At 43.1% G+C, this 22,721-nt stretch overlaps 1 protein-coding gene across 4 annotated transcripts in view; it reads right to left on the reverse strand.

Moving 5' to 3' along the window:
- Positions 1–16,374, reverse strand: part of FBXO32 (F-box protein 32) — a 39,200-nt gene extending 22,826 nt beyond the window's left edge. Inside the window, exons 1-3 of one of the 4 annotated variants that reach the window (XM_061606098.1) lie at positions 15,982–16,374; positions 2,322–2,434; positions 444–493 (exon numbers count right to left, since the gene is read on the reverse strand). In XM_061606098.1, coding sequence (XP_061462082.1) covers positions 444–493; positions 2,322–2,434; positions 15,982–16,100 — 282 coding nt within the window. In that variant the 5' untranslated portion in view covers positions 16,101–16,374. The other 3 variants (XM_061606124.1, XM_061606106.1, XM_061606116.1) reach the window with 3 other exon arrangements.
- Between the last annotated feature and the right edge of the window lie 6,347 nt (positions 16,375–22,721).

Genomic DNA, 22,721 nt, shown 5'->3' on the forward strand with positions numbered 1-22,721 from the left:
AGAACATAGTCTGAAACCTAGCTCAGCAGGACAACATGAGTTCAAAGGAATCGGGTACCCTGCTTCACATCACCAGAGACTGAGCTCCAATGCAGCTAAGCACCTGCAAGCTTTTGTCTGACCTCCAAACACCTTAATATGGTCCCTCCAAAGAATTTCAAGGGCAAGGACCTTCTTTAGAGTGTCACATGAGGAGTATTTGGCTCTCCATCCATCATTTATTTGAGCCAAACCAGAAATAGAAACATAGGAAACTACCAGGTCAGATTATATACTCTAGCCCAGTATTGTCATGGTTTGCCAGGATTTTAGGCAGAAACATAACCTGCTACCTGTGGCTTTGTTTAACTGGAGAAATCAGGGTTTGAACCTGGGACCTTCCGCAAGATACGTTGGCTGCTTTCAGAAAAATTACGCTGTTTGAAAAAATAATAGGTACTCACTTCTTTTGTGCTTCCCTTGTGCACGTAAATCCACTTTTCTTGATGAAAATCTGTTCAAACAAAAACACATTTTCTTGGTTTAAAGCAACACAAATCCTGTTTACCATCTGTCCCCAACACCCTCGGGTTAAATCAGGCCTCATGAAAACAGAAGCATAACTGTTGTTTTTTGCTCCAAATTCTTCACATTTAAAAATAATGACGCGGGAAAAGTGAATATTAGCACTTCAGCAGAAAATATTTCTAAAGTGTTAATCTGTCAGTCAAGGCCAGAGAAAATAAGTCTTGCCAGATACCAAGAGAGATGGGAAGTACCTGAAGTTTCTGTCATTAATTTTGTTAATTTCAGGGAAATATTAGATTGAAAGCAGAGCCAAAAATTGCCCTCCAGCACCACAATGCTACACAGAAAAAAATAAGGACATAGGGAGAAATTAAGGCTATTTATATGTAGGGCATTCTTTAAAAAATGCAGCTGTGGGCTAGTTTTTGTCATCATTTAACTTTGGGGAGGGAAAATCTTATTTGAACTTTTGGAATTGGATTCTGAAAATGTGAATAAGAGGACTGATGGATAGGCTACTTCTGAGGTAATCTATTTCTAAACCTGGGCCACGTCAGTGGATCCAAAATGTTTTAAAAAGGAATAATCCTATACATTTCTAGTCACAAGTTAAATCCCATTGAGTTCAGTGAGACACATAATTGGGGAGAGCAGTAAGGACCTAATCAAAGTCCTGCTGGATCAAACCAAAGGCCCATCTAGTCCAGCATCCTGTTCTCACAGTGGCCAACACTGTGCACAGCCTTAAAGGCTAAAAAAAACACAGTCCTACTTTTGAGGACTAGCTTTAAGGCTTTGCCTCTCTTGCTTTTTCACACTCTGGTGCCTGTCCTTCCTCTCTTTTTTTTCTGCAAAACTGACAGAAACTAGCAAAGTGGGGTGTGAACATGTTTGGAATGGAATATAGACTGAAGTTTTGGAGTCACTGACAGCCTAAACCAAATGGAATCCAGTGACAAGCAGAAGCTCGGTGTCTGTGCTATGAGGAGCGATGAAGGACAAAGACAAACTTAGGTTCCTGTTGTGGGGAGGTTACAAAGCCAGAAGGCAGATTTATCGAGCTGAGCACAGGGAAAGCTTTGACCTCTATGATGAGTCAATCGTCCCTAAGCCAAAATCAAGGCTGGGAGATATTTTGCTCTCTCAGGAGTTGGTGAGACATTAGGCTGCATACACATCATGAATTTAAAGCACCCCCCCAAAAAAAGAATCCTGGGAAACTACCATTTGTTAAGGGTGCTGGGAATTATAGCTCTGTAAAGGGCAAGCTACAGTTCCCAGGATGCTGAGGGGGGGAGAGAAATGTGTTTTAAATGTATGGTGTATATGCATCCTCTGAGCAGTCTTATCAGAAAGGGAGCTTTTCACACCTTTGAAGTTAGTTTTACCTTTTACTTTTTTCTATCTGCTTTTAGACATTGGCCATCTTGAGCTTTCAGGGCACACACTGAAAGAACCATGCAGAACAGAACCAGTTCAAGCTCCAGGGACGTGCACATGCAAGTTGAATAGGGGAGAAGTTGGAAACAGTTCATTTGAATGTGCCATTGGGAAACAGATTATTGCCAAATGCAAATGAAAGAAATTTGAACGCTACAGAGGCATGGAGCAAAGATCCCAGGCATAAGCTTCCACAGATTCAAGTTCCCTGGCTAAAGAAGTGCAAAATCTCTCCAGAGACTTCTCGAAGAGCGGCAGAGATCAATTCCTGGAGTGAGAAGTGTGGAGTTTCTCCGTGCCTCCTTTCCAAACACAATTGTTTATTGTTGTTGTTGTTTTTTTAAAAAAACACATCTCCCAAACTAATGCCTTACACTGAATCCTTGTCTTGTTGTTCAGCTGGTCCTTCTTTCTCTTCTTTACAGCAACATCACAGTTCATGCTGTTTAAAATGTTCTCCTTATTATAGTCCTCTTTTCTGTAGTAACTGGGGATGAAAGCAGAAAGGGTGGGAATTTTAATCTCTTCCGTAACTTGAATAATCCCTCCCAACCTCACTTAGAGGAGTATGGAATACAAACACCAACAGTTAAGTCAACACATGATGCAAGATTGCCTTGGGAGCCTATTAGCTTTTGGGTCTGTTTCAGAGATTCAGGGATGGGGCAACCTGTAGCCCTCCAGCTGTTGCTGGACTACTGCTCCCATCTTGTCTGATCATTGGGAGTTGTAGCCCATCAATATCTGGAGGGACACAGCTTCTTCATCCTTGCCCTAAAGCTTGGGCTTTGAATACCCAAGGAATAGGGATGTAAGAAGGAACCATTTTCCATTCCACCCTGTATTTGTCACATGCAGCACTGTTTCTGTTCCACCACAGTTTGTCTTCCGCCAAGAACTACGTTATCCATCTTGCTGCCCATGGTGGCGAAATTACATAACTTACACAATGTACATAATTACGTCAATTACATTGTCATTAAGTTGTTCCATCCTATGCATTTCAGTGCAAAGGAAACACAATGCAAATGGCAGGGGGACATAATCAATTACCTATCATTTGAAGACTGAAAGCAACAACAGCAGCAGATACTGACCGTATCTGCTGGATTCATTTCCATTCCAGACATGGGGCAAATAAACAAACATCAGCAAGTTCTGCTCCTGTTTGCTTGCATGGGAGTTCTCTGACATCCCTACCAAGGAGACACCTTCTCCAACGTTAAGAGTTGCAAGCGAGGCTCTGCTTATAGCCCATCTTTCATGCAGGTGAGGTCATCACAGGCAGCTGTCAGCAGTAGAGTTTTATCACTGCTGTCATCTGCTCTCTGGAATTCCCTGCCTAGGAAGGCTGCCTTCCCCTATGTGTTCCTCTGCCAGTTGAAGATAATGGGTTGGATCCAGACCAAATTAGTTGAACTGTGGTTCCACTGATGTCAACAGGACAAGTTAATCACAACTTAAGTCACTAACAGTCCTCTTCAGGTGTTCCCATCATGAGTAAAAGCAACAGGCAAGTAAGGAGAGTTGCAATAAGGACACTACGCTCTGTTCTCTCCCCTCCACCCTGTGTTATTTAAAACCCTGCCCTTCCAAGGTCCTAAATTACACAGGGAGCCTCCACTGAGTAGAAGAGGTTTCCCATCCCACCTTCAGAAGACTGCCCTCCAACCATGGAGAGCTGCTGCCAGTCAGAGTAGATGATACACAGCTGGATGGATCAATGACCTGAGTTAGTTTAGAGACAGCTAAGTATGTTCATATGTGAACTACATGGACGTGGTTATTCTTATCCAGTCACTGCCTGTCTGGGCAGTGACCAGGTGACTAGGACCCACACAAGCTTATTTATTAGTAAAAATGCTTATATACCACAATCTCATAAAACATATCAAAGTGGTGTATAGCAAATACATACATAAACAACAAAAAATGTGTAAAGACCAAAAACCACAGAGCTAAGTGTAAAATAAAAAGTGTTTTCCTTTAATTGTCTGCATAAGCCTGGCAGCAGAGAAAGTTTTCAGCAACTGTTTAAAAATGAATGATATTGGGAGAGCATTTCACAAGACCAGGCAGTAACAGTGAAGGCTCAATTTCCTGTTGACGTCACACAAGCCTCACCAACGCAGGGAACAACCAAAGGCACTACTCTAGATTATCTAAGGCCACATCTGCACTATACATTTTCAAGTGATATCATACCACTTTAAACAGTCATTGGTTCCCCCAAAGAATCCTGGGAACTGTACTTCATGAATGGTGCTGAGAGTTGTTAGGGGACCCCTTGTCCCCTTACAGAGCTATCTTTCCCAGAGTGGTGTAACAGTCCATCTCTCTTCCTAGGGAACTCCGGGAATGGTAGCTCTGGATGGGAATAGAGGTCTCCTAACAACTCTCAGCACCCTTAACAAATTATAGTTCCCCAGATTCTTTGGGGGAAGCCATGCCTGTTTAAAGTGGTATGATACTGCTTTAAATGTATAGTGCAGATGCGGCCTAAGTGATGGAGCTGGGATCCATAATATGGTTCCAAGCGTTACCGCAGTGGCATGGAAGAAGAGAAATGGCTCCTCTGCAGCTACAGTAATGTACACCAGGTCCCACTGTACAAACTTACACACTAATTTACCAAATAGATTTCTTTAGTAATTCTGTTGCAAGTGGGGCAATAGCAACTCCTGTTCGGGTTCTTTTGTTTGTATTCCAGAAGGAAGATAGAGTTACGGTCCTCCAACTGGCTAGGCTTGCTCTTCTCTGCCTAACTTCCTTCCGTTGTAAACTGATATGCTCAGGGAAGCTGACCTGCCCCTCCTTCCTTTGTCTTCTTCTTGGACTGTCCGAGGACAGAGGAGACATCTTTGTCTTTGGTCTCTCTCCTGAGCCATGAGGGTAATGCCCAAGTCTGGGCATTGCGTCTCCAACTTAGTTAGTTAGAACCAGGTGTGCCTTTCCTATCTACTATGTATTTCTATAAATAAAGTAGCTTTTCTTATTTTACTAAGTCTTAAGTCTCAGTGATCTAAATGCAGGGTAAAAGCCTGCTGCTGTTGTTGTTGCTGTTATATGCCTTCAAGTCAATTGCGACTTATGGCGACCCTATGAATCAGCGACCTCCAAGAGCATCTGTCATGAACCACCCTGTTCAGATCTTGTAAGTTCAGGTCTGTGGTTTCCTTTATGGAATCAATCCATCTCTTGTTTGGTCTTCCTCTTTTTCTACTCCCTTCTGTTTTTCCAAGCATTATGGTCTTTTCTAGTGAAAAGCCTGCTACATAGGTAAATACGCATACTGGCACACAGGCAGCTCAGACCGCTGAGTATCTCTGCATATATATATTTCCATAACAAATTCTATATCAAATTAATCTGCTCAGGTTTGCTGCTCCAGCACCAAGGCCACATTCCCATCATAAGTTTATTCCACTTTGAACAGCCATGGCTCCCCCCCAAAGAATCTTGGGAAGTGTAGTTTGTAAAGGGTGCTGAGAGTTGTTAGGAGGCTTTATTCTCCTCAAAGAGCTACAATTGTCAGCGTGGTCAGTCCCTCTTCCCAGAGAACTCTGGGAATTGCAGCTCTAACCCCTCACAAAATACACTTCCCAGCTATCCCAGCTATGGTGGGAATGTGGCCCAACTCTGTCCTGCTACTGGCATTCCACATACACATTTGGAGCACAGTGGGATTTTTTTTTTTTAATAAAGAAGATGAGCCATAGAGCACATCCCTTCCCATACACACCTTGCAAATTCAGGAAATGTGCTAAGAATTGTCCCTTTCAGGACAAGAGACAAGAGGCAATGGCAATTTGCTAGACTGTCCTGATGAAAGTCAGACAAGCAGGCAATGGCCATGACTGCAATCACACACATGATTAAATGGCAGTTGAGTAACCAACCTCATGACCTTTGCGTAACACCTCCTCACCTGATGTCATCACTTCCTGCTTCTGTCATGTTTAGGTTATACTGCAGACATCCTCAGGAATGGATACACTCAGGTTGCATGCATCTATAAATTGCTATGCATACTTTGGAAGGTCTATAAATAACACAGCGTTGGGAGTGGAGCTTGTACAACCCAGTTTACATGGATGACTGAGGAGAACAACAGGGGGCTATCAGCAGTTCTATACAGCAGGTGGTTCGAAATCCCAGGGATGCAAAAATGCTCAACACCAATATCGAACTTGCATGTCAGGCACAAAGGTTCTGGTATAGTCTTCCCTCTGGTGTGCTGATTTTCTAAATGCAAGCCCCCTATGGTGAATACTGAAACATACTAGCTTCATTTTCAATCTAAAATGGTGCAAAGATATCTGCTCTACACAATGACCTGCATGTGTAGAATGACTCTTAAGACTACTGGCCTAAAGCATTTTTCTACAGAAGTCTATTCCACTTGGCCACAATTCACTTTACGAATGTCAAGGCTCCATATTCACAAACTGTCGGGAAAAGAATTGCTCTCTGAAATATGTCTAGTCTAACTTGGATGTCTTTATTGTAGTACCTAGCGGTGCAGATGTGTAGTAGAATGGTAACAGATAAAAAAAACCACCCTCTTCCTTGTTCATGCAGACATTAGCGCAGGGGTAGCCAACATGGTGTCTTCTAGATGTTGTTGGACTCCAACTCCCATCATCCCTGACCATCGGCCATGCTGTTGGGTTGGGGAGTCCAACAACATCTGGAGGGCACCTCATTGGCTAACCCTTCATTAGGGTATGCATTCAAGGTGATCCAAGTTGTGGGGAGGGTCACCTTCAGTCATAACCACGGGAGCTTTGTTGTTGTTGATCACAACTTATGGCGACCCTATGAATCAGCAACCTCCAAAAACATCTGTCATGAACCACCCTGTCCACATCTTGTAAGTTCAGGTCTGTGGCTTCCTTTATGGAATCAACCCATCTCTTGTTTGGTGTTCCTCTTTTTCTACCCAGCATTATATATATTTTCACTTAAAACAATGTTCCCACCATAGGCAGATACCTCCCATAGCCTTATTCACTGCGTTGATTGAGGCAGTGCAAGGCAGAGGTGTGAAAAGGAGCAAATCGTGGGACTAAAGACATGGGCAGGCTTCAGGCTTACAGAATCCATTTTGTGCTCTTTTTAACAGTGACCCTGAGGCCACCAATGGGAATCAGGTGCAAAAGGGAGGTTGCAGAAACAGAGCCAGATGCAAAATGGACATTCAGGGCACAAATCTACACCTGGGTTACCACAGATCAGGGATGCTACCTATTTCCCACCCCAGCCCCTATTGTTAAACAGGAGTCTGTAATGCTTGCCAATCATCTAGCAATCTGTCAGCGGATCCCAATCTAATGCCCCTTTTCTACACCACCACACCATTTACAGCATCATTTCCCAAACTAATTAATGCTTGTAATCCACAGTCAATATGATTAATATTCTTTCTATTTTTTGTTTTGTTGGCATATTATAATGCTGTGTTGACAGCTGCAACTGAATGTGGGAAAGGCTCAAGTCTTACATTTTAACACTTGGGAACCGCTCTCTGAGGGCTGGTGGCAAAGAAGACCTAAGGTCCAAAATTCATGTGACAATAAATTGCTGGGTCATTTTACTAAGTTAATTTGGACTTGTGGGTCTCGGTACCAGAAACATGGCAAACCACCGCCCTACAATGCCCACAGGTTAAGGCGACACGGGGCACATAGCTGCCCATAGTTTGTTATCACTTTTCAGTTATACTTCACTTTCTACTAGCTTTGCTGTACAAAGTATTGTTCTGAATATGGAGGCTGTGTGACCTGCAGGTTTAACACAGCCTTGACTACAGCATTACAGCTAAGGATTTCAGTAACAACCTGCAAAATCTGTACACCCCCCCCCATATTGGTTTCTTTTTTCAGAAGGAGCTGAAACAATTGTGTCAGGGTATCTGCATTGCAATTACATCTCTGATTTTACAGCTACATATACCAGTTCTTATTCACACAGTGATTGGTCTCATTACCTTATATGTTAATACTTGGGTCATAAATTATTTTAAAAGCTTGTCTAAAAGAAATACAACAAAATGCTCTGCTGCAGAGAGATATCACATTCCCTCTTCATTTGTAACAAGATCCTATTCGGAGTCATCTTTAGACAGCTGACTCTATTGTAGATTCTCCTGGCCAGTTTGCAATTTTATATTAAATTTCATTCTTGACTGTCTAAAAGTAAAAGAAACAAATGAACAAAGAAAATGACTCGCTTCTTTACTATGTACAGCATAGCAAGGGATTAGTCACCTAGGACCCAAGATCTTGCTTTAAGTGCAACAATCAAATAACGCATGATAAATTATTTTTTACATTCAAGAGAATAGATCCAGACATCCTATTTCTAGATTCCCTACAAATTTGAAAAGGAGAGAGAATGGAGAAAAGGGGAATTTCTTGGAAAATGTCAAGTGCAGTGGGGGAAGTCTGAAGAACATCTTCAGCCACACTGTTTAAGACAGAGGAGGGCAACCTGTGGCCCTCCAGATGTTGTTGGACTTCAACTCCCATCATCCCTGACTGCTGGCAGTTCCAGCTGGGGCTGATGGGATTTGGGGTCCAACAATATCTGAAAGGGCACAGGTTACCCACTTCTGCTTTGGAGTTGAGACTGGTGAAGTTCTGAACCTGGTGGCATGAAGGTGGGAGAAACAGTACTTTTGATATTATCTTCCAGGGAAGCATGGGATTCAAACTTAAGAAGATAAAAAAAGCCTGCTTGATCAGGCCAAAGGCCCATCCAGCCCAGCTTCCTCTTCTCACAGTGGCCACCCAGATGCCTATGGGTAGCCCACAAGAAGGACATGAATGCAAGAGCACTATCCCCTCCTGCAATTTCCAGCAACTGGCCGATCAGAAGCATACAGGCAGAGTTTAGTCATCGTGGCTAGTAATTTGTGTTGATGCAGCGGTAAGCATGTTAAAAGGACATTATGTTAATCTGGTCTACCCTGCCCCTTTGAAGTTCCGTCACTGCACTGTGTAATTCAGAAACTGATATACTAGGCACAAAATTCAGCTTCTTCCTCCCCCCCCCCGCAAAAAAAGCAGAGCTTGGAAAAGTTACTTTTTTTGAACTACAGCTCCCACCAGCCCCAGCCAGCATGGCCACTGGATTGGGCTGATGGGAGTTATAGTTCAAAAAAGTAACTTTTCCAAGCTTTGCCAAAAAGTGCTTCTACCTTAAGGCTGCAAATACAGGCATGAATTGCAAGGCATACTGAAATCTCAGAACGTGAGCTGGGCTGGAATTCGGGCTGAACTGGATTTCTAGCAGCCAGGGAAAGTAGGCCTTTAGTCCATTATGCTGTTCCTTCTGTGTGCCCAGCAGAAGTGGAACAAATTATGTAAATCCAGCAACTATATGTACATCAGCTTATTTGTATACTTCATATACTTGTGAAATACATGTCATTCTGGTTATAGCTCTCTGTTCTACCAGAAGGCAGAATCACGGATTTATACAGGGAAGACTGACCCATGGACACAACTGGAAATCAGTAAGCAACAGTACAAAAAAAAAATACTGTTCTAAGGTGCCAGAGTTAAATACATATTTTGGGGGCAGTATTCCACAAACATTTATGCCACAACAAATCTGTCGATCTTTCAGGTGTCAGAAATCCCTCATTGTTGTGATAATGTTGTTACCACCCTGGGCTCCTGCTGGGAGGAAGGGCGGGATATAAATCAAATAAATAAATAAATAAATAAAAGTGTCACAGACTAACAAGGCTACCTTTCTGGAAAGAGTCAAATGTGCAGGTCACAAAATAAAGCGTTGAGCGCCTTGGGTTAATTCAAGTCCTTTGCCTGGGAAATTGTAGAAGGATCCAAATTATCTGATCAAATGCAGAACAGAAAATACCAAATGTTACAAGTGTGGGGAACTGACCAGGCATTACGTACCTAAAACATGTAGTCAGGGTTCTCATATGCATCTGGTTGGCCACTGCAAAAACAGCATGCTAGACTAGATGGACCACTGGCCTGATCCAGAAGGCTCTTCTTATATTGTTATTTGAACTGGCCAGTCTAGAAATGCATTATTTTCAGACAGCTCATCAACAAATGCCCAGAAAGTCTAGGCATTTCTGGAAGTGTTCAGAAATATCCTGATATATCCGTATGTTTGGCTTGGCTTGCTCAATGCATGCCCTTGATGGTGCAGTGATCAAGAACTGTTGAACAGAACAGCTGCTATTTGAAGCCTAAAAGAGCAACAGTCATTATGTATCATCTAAGGAAGCATCACCCGACTCCCCTCTCATCTCTCTGTGTTTTCCCAAAGCAAAAGTCATCTCCTTATCTTCAATAGAAACTGTATCTTTGTTTACTGGGCTATGTTACTAGGACATAGAAATGTCACCGGATCAGATGATTCAACAGTGCTTCATTGCCCAATATCATGTGATATGACCAGGAACTTGTTAGAGTACTGCAGAGTTTATGGAGAAGGCTTCTACCTAGATTTGAATGTGCAGAGAGATTTTATTCTCCAGTGAAAGAGTGTTCACGTAACAAAAAAACATCAAGGCAAATCACAAGAAACTGCCTTGTATAGCATCTCTCCATTGCCTCAGTATTGTCTACTCTGACTGGTAACAGCTCTCCAAGACCTCAGACAGAGATCTTTCCCAATGCTTGTTATCCAATCCTTTTAACTAGAGATGCCAGGAGCTGAACCTGAGACCTTGTACATGCAAAATATGTGCTCTGCCACTGAGATGCACTCCCTCCCTCTACATTTTTAAAGGTACAGACAATAGGGCTAGCACCAGCAACTTTCTTTTTTCCCTTCTGACTCTTTGGCTGTATATAGTATACAAAATCTTTACTGGGAATTTTAAATATTGCACTGGCTACCTATTAGCTACCAGGCTAAGTTCAAGGTTCTAGTTTTGGTGTACAAAGCCCTATACAGCTTGGGATCAGGATACCTGAAAGACCATCTTATCCCTTATACACCCTGTCAATCACTGCGCTCTGCAAGCGAGGGTCTCCTGCAGATACCATCTTATCAGGAGGTCCATTCCACACAACATAAGAAGCGAACCTTTATGTAGTGGCACCTATCTTTGGAATTCCCTCCCCTTAAATATTAGACAGGCACCATTTCTGTTATCTTTTTGGTGCCTACTGAAGACTTTCCTCTTTCAACAAGCCTTTTAAGTTGAGACCTTATCCCAGTCTGCGTTGAAATTGCTTTTTAATATATTTTTAAACCTTTTTTTAAAAAAATGTTTTTATATATTTCATTTTAATGTATTTTAAAGTCTGTTTTCATGATGTTTTAAAGTGTTTTCAGTGCTTTTGTTTGCCACCCTGGGCTCCTGCTGGGAGGAAGAACGGGCCATAAATCAAATAATATATAAATAAAAATAAATAAAATAAATATTATTTCAGGGCTTTGAGATTGGATTTTCATTCTTGTAATCTTGGCTCTGTATCTGTATTTTGACTGTTGCACTTGATGAAAAATGTAATTTCACTGGAGGGAAGGGTGGAAGTTTTGAATGTTTAAGATGTAATATTATTTGGGAGAAAACTTAATAAAAAGTCCATTATATAAAAAAAGAACCAGTAACCTTCTGTTCTGCAAGCAATAGCTCTGAGTAAACACCCAGCCACAATTCCTCCCCCACCCAGCAATGCCCCACAGTTTCATATACTATTTTTATAAATACTTAGGCAGTTGTGCACCTAACCTTTGCTATGCTAGAAGTGCACATCTAGCCAGATTTTTAAACACTGTGAAGAAGAAGAACACAGCTATTCCCCCTACAGCAAGGATTTTCCTTCCAAGCTATCCCCTGCAGCAAGGCTTTTCCTTCCAAGCTATTTCATGTGGATGGACTACTGTTATCACACAGGAAGTTGGTGGAATATCACACAAGGGAGCTGTGAGAGATGCCAAGTGAATGATAAAGAAATGATCAGTGCATTCTTCCCATGCGCTGTCAAGTCTGCCACTTGTGCTTAATCCAAAAATTGTTGCATTTAGATTTGCCACTCCAGTTTCAAAAACCAGGAAGTCCAAAGACTGTCCACTTTCTTTGCAATAATAATAATTATTATTATAAACAACAATAATCAAGTGAACTTTTAACAAATTTAGCAGCCTCAACAACAAAAAATTGGGCCCCAGCTAGGTTACTGACAATGTAACCTAGTCCCCACAAGAATTTATTCCACCATATCTTTAATGTTGTTGTGAAAATCTTTGAATGGTAATCAAACAAACTAAAAGGGTGATATTCAATGCCAGTCCTACTCAAAGTAGACCCACTGAAGTTAATAGACATGACTAATTTAGGTTCATATATTACAAGGGATCTACTCTGAGTAAGTTGAATACAGCCCCCAAACAATGAAACAAGTAGTTGATCCAATCAAACCTTTTCTCAGTTGCCATGTATTTCGTGGGACCAACATGAATTAAAACACCCTGATCTGTGACATTTCTGCATCAGCCTCTGCTGAAGGCAGGATATTGGGGTTAAATTGACCATTGCTTAATAATCTTTCATTTTAATGCATAGAAAAAAAATATAAATACTAATCTCAGCTTAAGTGGCCAACGTTCTGTTTGATGCCAAACAAAATAAACCAGAATGCCCTGCCACAACTGAGTTAACAAAAGCCTCAATATATTAAACCAACAGAGCTCTAAGAGTTTAAAAATAGACTCAGCCCATTTCACTTAGTTCCACATCTTAACTATTGTATGCTCTGAAGCCACTTGGACTGTCAGTATTAATTTCTTGTAATGAAACTGATACTGTTTTGAATAAAGGTTTTGAAGCACAACTACACTAATGGGGACAAAATGTTCCTGTTGCACAAATGTCTATTTTAACAAAATAATCACCCACCAATTATTTTGCAAAACTAATCCTTATGTTACTCAAACTGCTGTTTTCCTGGAAAGCATAAGCAGAAGTTACAGAAAGTCAACCTTCAAAAATATTCAGGTAAGAGTTCTAGCCTATAGCTCACTGACATCTGAAAAGTACTTCCTTTTGCTTATTTAGAAGTCCAACTAAATTCAATTAGCTTTGCAATTCCATTTTCAAAGACCAAGTATTCCAAAATAGCCATACCAGTGCAATTCTATGCATCCTCAGTCAGAATGAAACTCCATTGTGTTCAGTGAGATTTACCGCCAGGGGAGCATGCAAAGGATTGCAGCCAGAGCTGCACACACAAGGGGACTCACATCAGTTTAACTTTAAACCAAAACATTTTGCTCCAAGAAAGCTGCAGGCTGGGTTACATCTGTTTTCTCCACATTTTCTTGCTTGCTCAGCAAACCCATCCAAGAAGCTTCAAAACCCTAACAAGAAGAAAGCTGGCTCTCATACAGAAACCATCCATCTTAAAACTATCTCCTGAACATTTTAGATGGATACAAGGGGAAATAATTGTGTTCCAAACACAATTCTCGCTCTGCATGACGTATCACACACATGCTTCCATCAAAAGAATCCTCACTGATGGCCTATGGGTTGTCTATGTTTTAATTCCTACATAACACATACTTAAGATTAAGCCGATAACCTTTCTCCTCCATAAGTCACATACTAACGGCTCTTGTTCCAACTCATGGATTCTTTGATGTGCCAAATTATTTTCCAGGTTTCTCAAGACTTTCTGGGAAGAGTTGGATTCTACAGGATCATTCCATTCCCTGAACTGAAGAAGTCACATTTATGTCGCATTATATTTCTGAGCTCTGTGCCCAGCTGCATGCTGTGACCAAGGGCACTCGATGGAGAGGGAGAACTGCAGCACAAACTGGGGGGAGGGATTGTCTCACAGCAAGTGATATTCAGGGACATGGAGAGATTTAGCAGTGACCTGGTCAAAAGCTGAGGAGAAGATTACGGTTGTGTGGAGCATGAAAGGGAGAGAAATATGGGTGGAGGCAGGTTAGAATGGCTGCTTCCAAAGAACAGCAAAACAACAAAACACTGGTACTCCATGACTGAGCATCTCTGGACATGCACAGAGCTCCGTTCTCAAACGGATCGCTTCCTTGTCTGTCCAGAAACAGACTATTCTGCTGCACTTTGGAATTTGGTATCCCACTAGATGTTGGTAGGGGCTCCATGAATGGGCTTGTGCTGCCCAGGAAGTGGTCTACAGCAACCTTCCCCAACCTGGTGCCCTCCAGATCCTGTTGGACTCCAACTCCACCACCTCAGCCAGCATGGCTAATGGGCAGGCATGATGGGTGCTGTAGTCCAAAACATCCAGAGGGCACTAGGTTGGGAAAAGACTGGGCTAAAGCATAAGAGCACGCAGTGAGAGCGAAAGAGAGGCTCAGGTTCTGGGGTGGCTGATTTGTCTGCATGACAGCTGGGAAAACAACACACACAGTCACACCACGCAAAATGTTTCCAGCCAGCCATTTCCATCATCCTCTTATCAAGGGGTGGAAGTCAATATGGCAGCACAGTGTGTGCACGTAGCTGCATGCACAACACACTACCTTTAGAGGGCACAAAAGTGTGCTCTACAAATGCAGCATCAAAGCCACTTTGCCATAAGCTTGCACTAGCCTAGGCTGGCACATCTTTGAGGGCCAACAACAAGAATGGTCCAGCAAGGAATTTTTGTCCAGCTTTGAGCCTTAACATTTCTGACAGCCAGCTAGGAGAAAACAATTCAAGTGGAGCCAATAAAATTCTGGGTGGCAACCCCAAGAAAAGGATGGGTAGGGCTAAAGAGAGACAAATACCAATCCGAACTGATGAAAGTGTATTATTATTATTATTATTCATTACTTGCTTGTTACCCAAAGGTCTTCATGCAACTTACAACACTGTTAAAAACAAAACTAAATATACCATACCATAAAAACTAAATAATAAAACACCACCCATACAGATACAGAAGGCTTTAGCAGCAGCTCACTAACACAAAGAACATTATCTCAGTCTTTCAAATGCCTGGGAAAAAAGATAAGTCTTTACCTGACACCAATAAGATGTCAATGAAGGTGCCAAGCAGACTTCACTGGGCAGTGCATCCTACAAGCTTATGCTGCAATCCATCTTTTTAAAGAGCCTTCGTTGCTTTAGGGAGAGTTGTACCACCTTATGCCTTTAGAGCACCTGAAGATTTCTGGAGACAGTTCTTAGGTTCAGGTTTCGTGACCATCCATTCTTACTCTTGATCAACAAATGCTGAATTGCTCTTGGGAGCACAAATAACTATTTCTTCCCTATGCACTGAGATAACGGCACTTCGTCCCAATATTTATTTTTGCTTTTTTAAAAACTGAGTTGTACCCAACTAAGTTATAGAAGTAGACCCACTGAAACCAATGGAACCATGTCCATTATTAAGGGCCTACTCTGAGTAGAACTAACACTGGACACAACCCTCGATCTCTTTATACACAGATTGTTATAATAAAATAGTTCCCTCCTGGTTCAACAATCCAAGTGATGGCTTCATTTCTCCCACCCACCCCAAACAGAGAGAGATGGATAAGACAGACAGTCGCTGCCATCTGAAGTAAAAGAAAAAAAAGCGGGGAGCATTATCGAGCTGAACCATACATCTGGAGATCTGAAACTGGCAACATCCATTGTTGTACTGCAGGAGGCAGTAAATGCGCTCTCCCCTCCGCCTGCTGATTATTGGAGAGGTTTGAGCTGGCCAGACGATTCTCCTTCCCGCAATGACGCCACAGCCCCAAGAACATAAACAAAGGCGTCGCAGCCTCGCACGAACAGATATGAACTTGGGATAACAACACACATATATAAATCATCATCTATTACTCTTTGCAAAAGCAAGTATGCTTCATTTTTGTAAATATGCGAACGGCGATGTGATCCAGGATTTGCCCTATATATACACCTCTCCAGCATCCCGCCGCTCGACAGTCCAACATTCCTAGCAAATATCTCTTTATAAAAAAAAAAAAGACAAACCGGCAATAATTGTGGCAGCCTTTGGAAAGGCCAGCAGAACCGCGGGCGACCGGCTACCTCAGCCTCACCTGTTCCGATCGCTGACGTAGGTGCTGGTCTCCATCTCGTCCAGAAACCTCGTCCAGCCGTCCGCCGTCTTCACCCAGCTCTGCCCTGGGGATCGCCAATCCTGCCCTAGAAAAGGCATCGCTGCTGGCCAGAAATCAACAGCAAGAGTGTCCTCACGATCTCCTGTCCCTCTTTTTCTCTCACCCCAAACGAAGGCACCTAAGAAGGGCTCGGCTTGGGGGGGGGAGTCCCTGGTCCGGGCGCCTGAGATCACTAGAAAGAATTATAATTATTACTGTGATCTGTTTCCCGTGTCAGAATCCCCTTTGCTCTTCCTGTCCACCGATCGGTTTCTCTATCTTCGCTCCGGCCGCCTCTGTATTTATCTGCGGACTGCTGGTGGGTCTTTGTTGCCGGAAGAGGTGGTGGAGCTCCGCCCCTCGCTCGGGGAGGAGGACACGTGGCTTTGTTTATCGGTGCTCTGGAGCGTCTTCTGGAGAGAAGCGGCGGTCTTGCTCTGGCTGCTTTTGTTGCCTGTTGCACAATCTCTGGAAATGGAAACTTTTGCCCTGGCACCGGGGTCTCGCTCAGCTGCCCAGCCTCAGTTTATTTATAGGGCCCCATAGCAAAGTTTGTAAAAAAACAACAACAAAGGCCACAACCAGAAATAATATGCAATAATATGCGATTACTATTAGTGGTGCCGCTGTTATGAAGTTGTTGTACTTCGGGATGGGGAGCCACAGGCCCTTCGAGCCTCTCTGGGTGGCCCTCGGAACTCTCCCCAGAGCATACCCCGGCTAGACTTGCTTAGTACCCATCTTGTGTGAGTGTTTTTGACTGGCTAGAGTGTGTCCTTCAACTCTGATCACGCCTCCTGCCCCCCTGGATGGAGAAATGGGGGTGGGGGTAGTGAGTGAGTGCATGCAGAACCACAAATGTAAATAAATTTTACTTTTGTAAAGTAGGTTCATTTCTACACACACACTCACACACCCCTTCTTTATCCTCCATCCAGGCAAGCAAAGGCATTGTCGAAGGACACTCTGCAGCCAGGCAAAAACACTCACACAAGATGGGTACTAAGCAAGTCTAGAATGTGAAGCAGCGCTGTGGCCTGGGGAGATTTCTGAGGGCCACGTAGAGAGGTCTAGGGGGCCACATCCCCCCCCGCCACCTAAGGTTCCCACCCAGTACACACTTTGGAACTGTGGTCTCCATCCACCAGGGATAACAACCCTGCTACTATTTGCATGATTAATTCATCCTCGAATGAAAAAGTGGTGAGTCAAGAGCCCCTGATCTTGCCATAGGTTGTTGATTCCCTTGCACCTCTCTCGAATCTCTGACTTGAGGGCTAATCAATTCACTCTTTGATTCTTGTACTAAGGTACAGATACAAAAGAGCAAAGGATATTGTTGCATGCTCATAACAATATGCAGCAGTGCAGCAATTGAGACGAGCACCTGTGTGTCTAAATGGCCAGATTTCCCCACAATATACATTGTTGTAGGGACCTGAAAAGTACTGTGGGAAAGCCCCACCTAGTAAACACAGGTGTCCCATTCACAATGGATGTGCTGAACTGAGCATGCGTCTTGTACTTAGGCATCTGTACAATACCCAAGTAAACTAAAAGTGCAAATTAGCCTCTGCCTCTTACAGAGCAATCCAACTCAGGAAGCCACCGGAAGGGATGCTGGCAGAGAAAGAGCCAGCAGGAAGGTCCACAGCATCCATTTGATGTTTGGGAGCTGCTGAGCCAGGGGGACATCGGCTGAGCCGGAAATTGTGCGCATGAACACAAAAGAAAAAGCTGGCTCTCACAAACACCCATACCAGTGAATAAGCCCTCCCCACTGACTTCCATTATAATTCTTTTCTTAGACTGACCTTTTTCTCGGTGTAACTTTGGCCTGGATTGGGACCCGCAGGAGCCTTCTGAACAGAAGTCGGATGTTGTGTAAGTCCCCCCAGCCCCTCCTCTGACATGTCCCCAGAACTTCCCTATTTCGGGCCTTCTGTTGACTTCAGCCGGCATGTCTTTCGCTGGGCTAGATTTCCCTGATGGGCCCCCAGGGCTTCACTGTGGCTGAGCTGGTGTGAGGGCCTTCTGCTGGCTCAGCCAGGGGTCCACCACATCCAACTCCCCTCAGCCCGACATAAATACGAGTTGGATTGTGCCCTTAATTTAGTTTTTATTTATTATTTACTTTTTAAAAAATGTATGTAACAGTTTTTCTCTTCCAGAAAGGAGTTGCTCAAAGCGCCTTAGAAAAAATAAAAAGCAAATATAAAACAACAATAATCTAAATATGAAAACATAGATTGTCCAAACACCCAGAAAAAATGCAAAGAGAAGCACCATCAATCAATACTATAAGCAGCAACAGAATCAAAAGCTTTCTTGAAAAGGAAAGTTTGCTGATGGAACAAAAATCAAAAGGAAGAGAATTTCATCTCTTGGGGTAAGGAGCAGTTCCACATACAGGGTGCCACCACAGAAAAGGCTTTCTTCTGTATTCCCACCAAGCTTGCCTTACAAGGCAATGGAACACACCAGAGGGGTACAACAACTCATCTTAAAGGACAGGCAGATCCACATAAGGAGAGACAGTCCTTTACAGAGCTTGGTCCCAAGCTGTTTAGGGCTTTCCGATGATATAAATCTATGATCAGGCCAATTGCTGAAGTTAGTTTGGGATTTATTTATTATCCTAGGACAGTAGTTGTCAAACTCTTGGGTTCTTTGGAAACTTATTTGGAGTATTTGGTACTGGTAACATCTCACATGAAGGGAAAAGTGGGGCCATGGCCACTGGCCCCAACAGTACTATCATGGCCCTTGATGCACATAGGCTGTCCTCATGTTCTTGAACCCTACATAATCAGGGATCCAGACTATGGGGAGACCTGCACACATTTAGCAAGCTTCCCTGTTGCAGGCTTTAATTCCACCCCCCCAATCATCTACAACTCTAGATGATCGAGCAGCTTTCCTTAACCTGTTGCCCCCCAGATGTTTTGGACTACAACTCCCATCAGCCCCACTGAGTACAGCCATTCTAGAGTCTAGAACATAGCTCAGCATTCCCTGCTATGTGTAGAGAATCTGTAGCAGACATTCAGATTCTTTGGCAGACAACCAACGTGGAAAGAATTTCCTGAAGGTAGAAAGTTTGCAAATCACTGTCTCAGGACAAGTGATCATGTAACAACGAACCTTCTCCTCTCTCAGTTCAATCAACTTCACAGGACTGCTGAGAAGGTTAGATGAGGTAAGGCGAATCAGTCACTTTCTACATGGAGACCATTTACAATAACATCATTGTAACTTTTGAAATACATAACAATTTAAGGACTTTTAATGTTTGTCTTTTTCCTAACCACCATTGTCATTTCTATTTCATATGCTTTAAGCGTGCAAAAAATAATTCATTTTTTGTTTCTCAATACTTTCAAAGATTACACATCTTCAGGTTTTCTCCCTTGGGTCTATCAACCACTTATAAGTATTTCCAACAAACAAGTGTCTTGCCTTTGTTTGATTTAGCTGTTAAAATTACAGCTTGGTCTTGTCCATGCTGTGCAGTGCATAAAATCAAACTCGGTCTCCCAGTGCCTGTACAGGACATTCCTGGAGCAAATTTTTATTTATCGCAGAGCTCAACTACATGTTATATGCATATGTATATTACAAAACCCATTAGGCATTTGGAACCCCATGGTGGAAAAGTGGCTAGAGGTAAGAGCCTAAGAAGAGCCCTACTGGATCAGGCCAAAAGCCCACCTAGTTGAGCACCCTGTTCTCTCAGTGACCAGTCAGATACCCATGGGAAGCCTGCAAGCAGAATCTGAGCACAACAGAGCTCTCCTCATTGGCAATTCCCAGCAGATGTATTCAGAGACATGCTGTCTCCAACAAAGGAGGTAGAACATCATGATCGTGCCTAGTCATCATTGATAGTCGTGTCCTCCATGAATCTGTCTAATCTTCTCTTAAAGCCATCTGAGTTAGTGGCCTCTTGTGGTAGTGAATTCCATAGGTTAGCTATGTGCTTTGTGAAGAAGTACTTTCTTTTGACTGTCCTGAATCTTCCAACATTAATCTTCATTGGAGTTCTAGTATTTTAAGACAGGAAGAAAAATGTTTCTCTGTCCACTTTCTCCACCCCGTGCATAGCATAATTTTATAGCCTTCTACCATGTCAGTTGTTCCGCACCTTTACTCTAAACTAAAAAAAAATAAAAATGCTGTCACCTTTCCTCATGGGTGTGTTGCTCCATCCCCTTGATCAACTGAGCAGAGAAGCATTGGACAGTGGAAAGATTTAAGCAACCACTAACAACGCCCCATTGCCACGTGGATGCATATTGTCCCCTTCCAAAGCTGCCTTTCCTGAGAAAACGCAGGTGCTGAGCTTTTGTTACTCGCACATACACGTAAAGTATAGTTAGGCCTACAGGCTATAAGTTGAGGGTCTATTTACAAACCTGGTGAATGTGTTTTGAAATACAGCCTTCAAAGTAAATGTTATTTTAATTGTGTGATCAGCAAGCACACCTAGTTTTTTATGTATAAAAATAATACTAGGCACACAGTACATGGAGAGGGATGTTTAACCCTTCCTTCCCCAGCCACGATCCCAACAAAAATGGCCTTCCTGCTTATTAGCGAAGAGAGGCCAATGGAACCTTTCATTGAGATCACAGATGGGAAGGGAAGGGTTAAACTTTCCCACATGCTGTGGTCCTGATAAGAGGGGGTGGAACAGAAAGACATTGAGTATTAAATGTTTTAAAAACCCAGGCGTGGTTGCCAATCATGCAATTAAAATAATGTCTAGTTTAGACTCCAGAGCAATTGTTAGGAAAAGTAAGGAAATGACTGCTGAATGAAGACAGAAGTAACATTTTCAGAGCAGTGGGGCTGTTCTGGAAGTGCCCTAATGACATGCAGTCCAAATCTCAAGTTTCCTCTTCAGCATCGAACACTAAAGAAACACAAGAACAAAAGACAAAACAACAGCTCAGCAAGTCTGAAGCCAGCGTGGGCTGTGCTGCATGGTGTTGCTCGGCAAGTCTCACAGGAAGAGCCCTGCCAGATCAAGCCAAAGACCCATCTAGTCCAGCACCCTGTTCTTCTCACAGTGGCCAGCCAGATGCCAATGGGAAGTCTGCAAGCAAGACCTGAGCACAACAGCACTCTCACCACCTGTGATTCTCAGCAACTGGTATTCAGAGGCAAGTTGCCTTCAACAGTAGAGAGGGAACATAGCCATAGTGGCTAGTAGGCATATATGGCCACTCACCAGGGCAACAATACCTACTTTTCCTGCCTGCCTGCCCAGGACTGCACAAATACGTTGTGGTCTAAATCAACCATTTACTTGCCATGCAGTAAATGATTGCCGGACTACATACAGCATGGCGGGTGAGAAGTTGTGGAGACCTGCTTTTCTGACTCCAGTCCTAAATGCACAAGGTAACTTTTGAATTAAGCATGCACAGGACTGAGCGGTGAATTTTGTTGTTCTGTGCCTCCAAGTCGACTATGACTTATGGCGACCCTATGAATCAACGACCTCCAAGAGCATCTGTCATGAACCACCCTGTTCAGATCTTGTAAGTTCAGATCTGTGGCTTCCTTTATGGAATCAATCCATCTCTTGGTTGGCCTTCCTCTTTTTCTACTTACTCCCTTCTGTTTTCCCCAGCATTATTATCTTTTCTAATGAATCATGTCTTCTCATTATGTATCCAAAGTATGATAACCTCAGTTTCATCATTTTCGCCTAAAGCCATTAAGATTCAAAATGACTTCCATTATGTTTTCAGAACATACGAAAAGCCCTGCTGGGTCAGGCCAAAGGCCCATCTCATCCAACATCCTGTTTTTATAGGGGGAAACAGATGCCCAGAGGAAACATGCAAGCAAGACCACCTGGGTGCAACAGCACTCCGCTTGTGATTCCCAGCAACTGGAATTCAAAGGCATGCAATCTCCAACAGTGAAGGTAGAACACAGCCCTCATCATGGCTAATAGCTATTGATAGCCCGATCTTCCATGAAATGTTCCTCTCCCAATTGCTAGGCTGCCTTTCCCAACTTCTGGGTCCTCAGATGTTGCTGGACTACAACTCCCATCAGCCCCAGCCAGCATGGCCAATGGTCAGGAATGATGGGAACTGTAGTCCAGCAACATCTGGGGACCCAAAGGTTGGGAAAGGCTATCCTACATGAAGCATGGGGTTTTTCATCTGTTGAAATGCTGGGTTTGTTTTTTTAATTTTGCAATCGTTATGTTAATGTTGTCAGCTGCTTTAGGTGTTTGAGGAAAAGCAAGGTATAAAACGAATGTAACAAGAGATGGTTTGCTAGGCATCGACTTGCTGTGATGCGTGTCTGTCATTTTTAGTTGCAAAACTGGACCATCACCACAGCTGCAGGGTGCACTGTGAGGTTTCTTTGGTCCTTGTTGTGCTTCTTATTGTCATTTGTGTATTCTCTGTCCACCCTGCCATCCCGCCCCCACTCCGGATGCTGGTTGTAACTGGTTCAAACAGACAAGCCCTCCCTTTGGTACTAATGCAGGAAGAGGAGGAGTCTCCTTATATAAGAGTGCTTGAGAGATAAATACCCTCACAGAAATCTAGCTGTCATAATCCGTGTCACGCTGTCACCCTTTCTCCTAGGGCTGATTGATCTGCTGACTTGCAGAGTTACAACAACAGCTGGCACTTGCTGCACAAGGTGAT

The sequence above is a fragment of the Rhineura floridana genome, chromosome 1 (genome assembly GCF_030035675.1).
Source record: "Rhineura floridana isolate rRhiFlo1 chromosome 1, rRhiFlo1.hap2, whole genome shotgun sequence".
In the NCBI taxonomy this organism is placed as follows: Eukaryota; Metazoa; Chordata; class Lepidosauria; order Squamata; family Rhineuridae; genus Rhineura; species Rhineura floridana.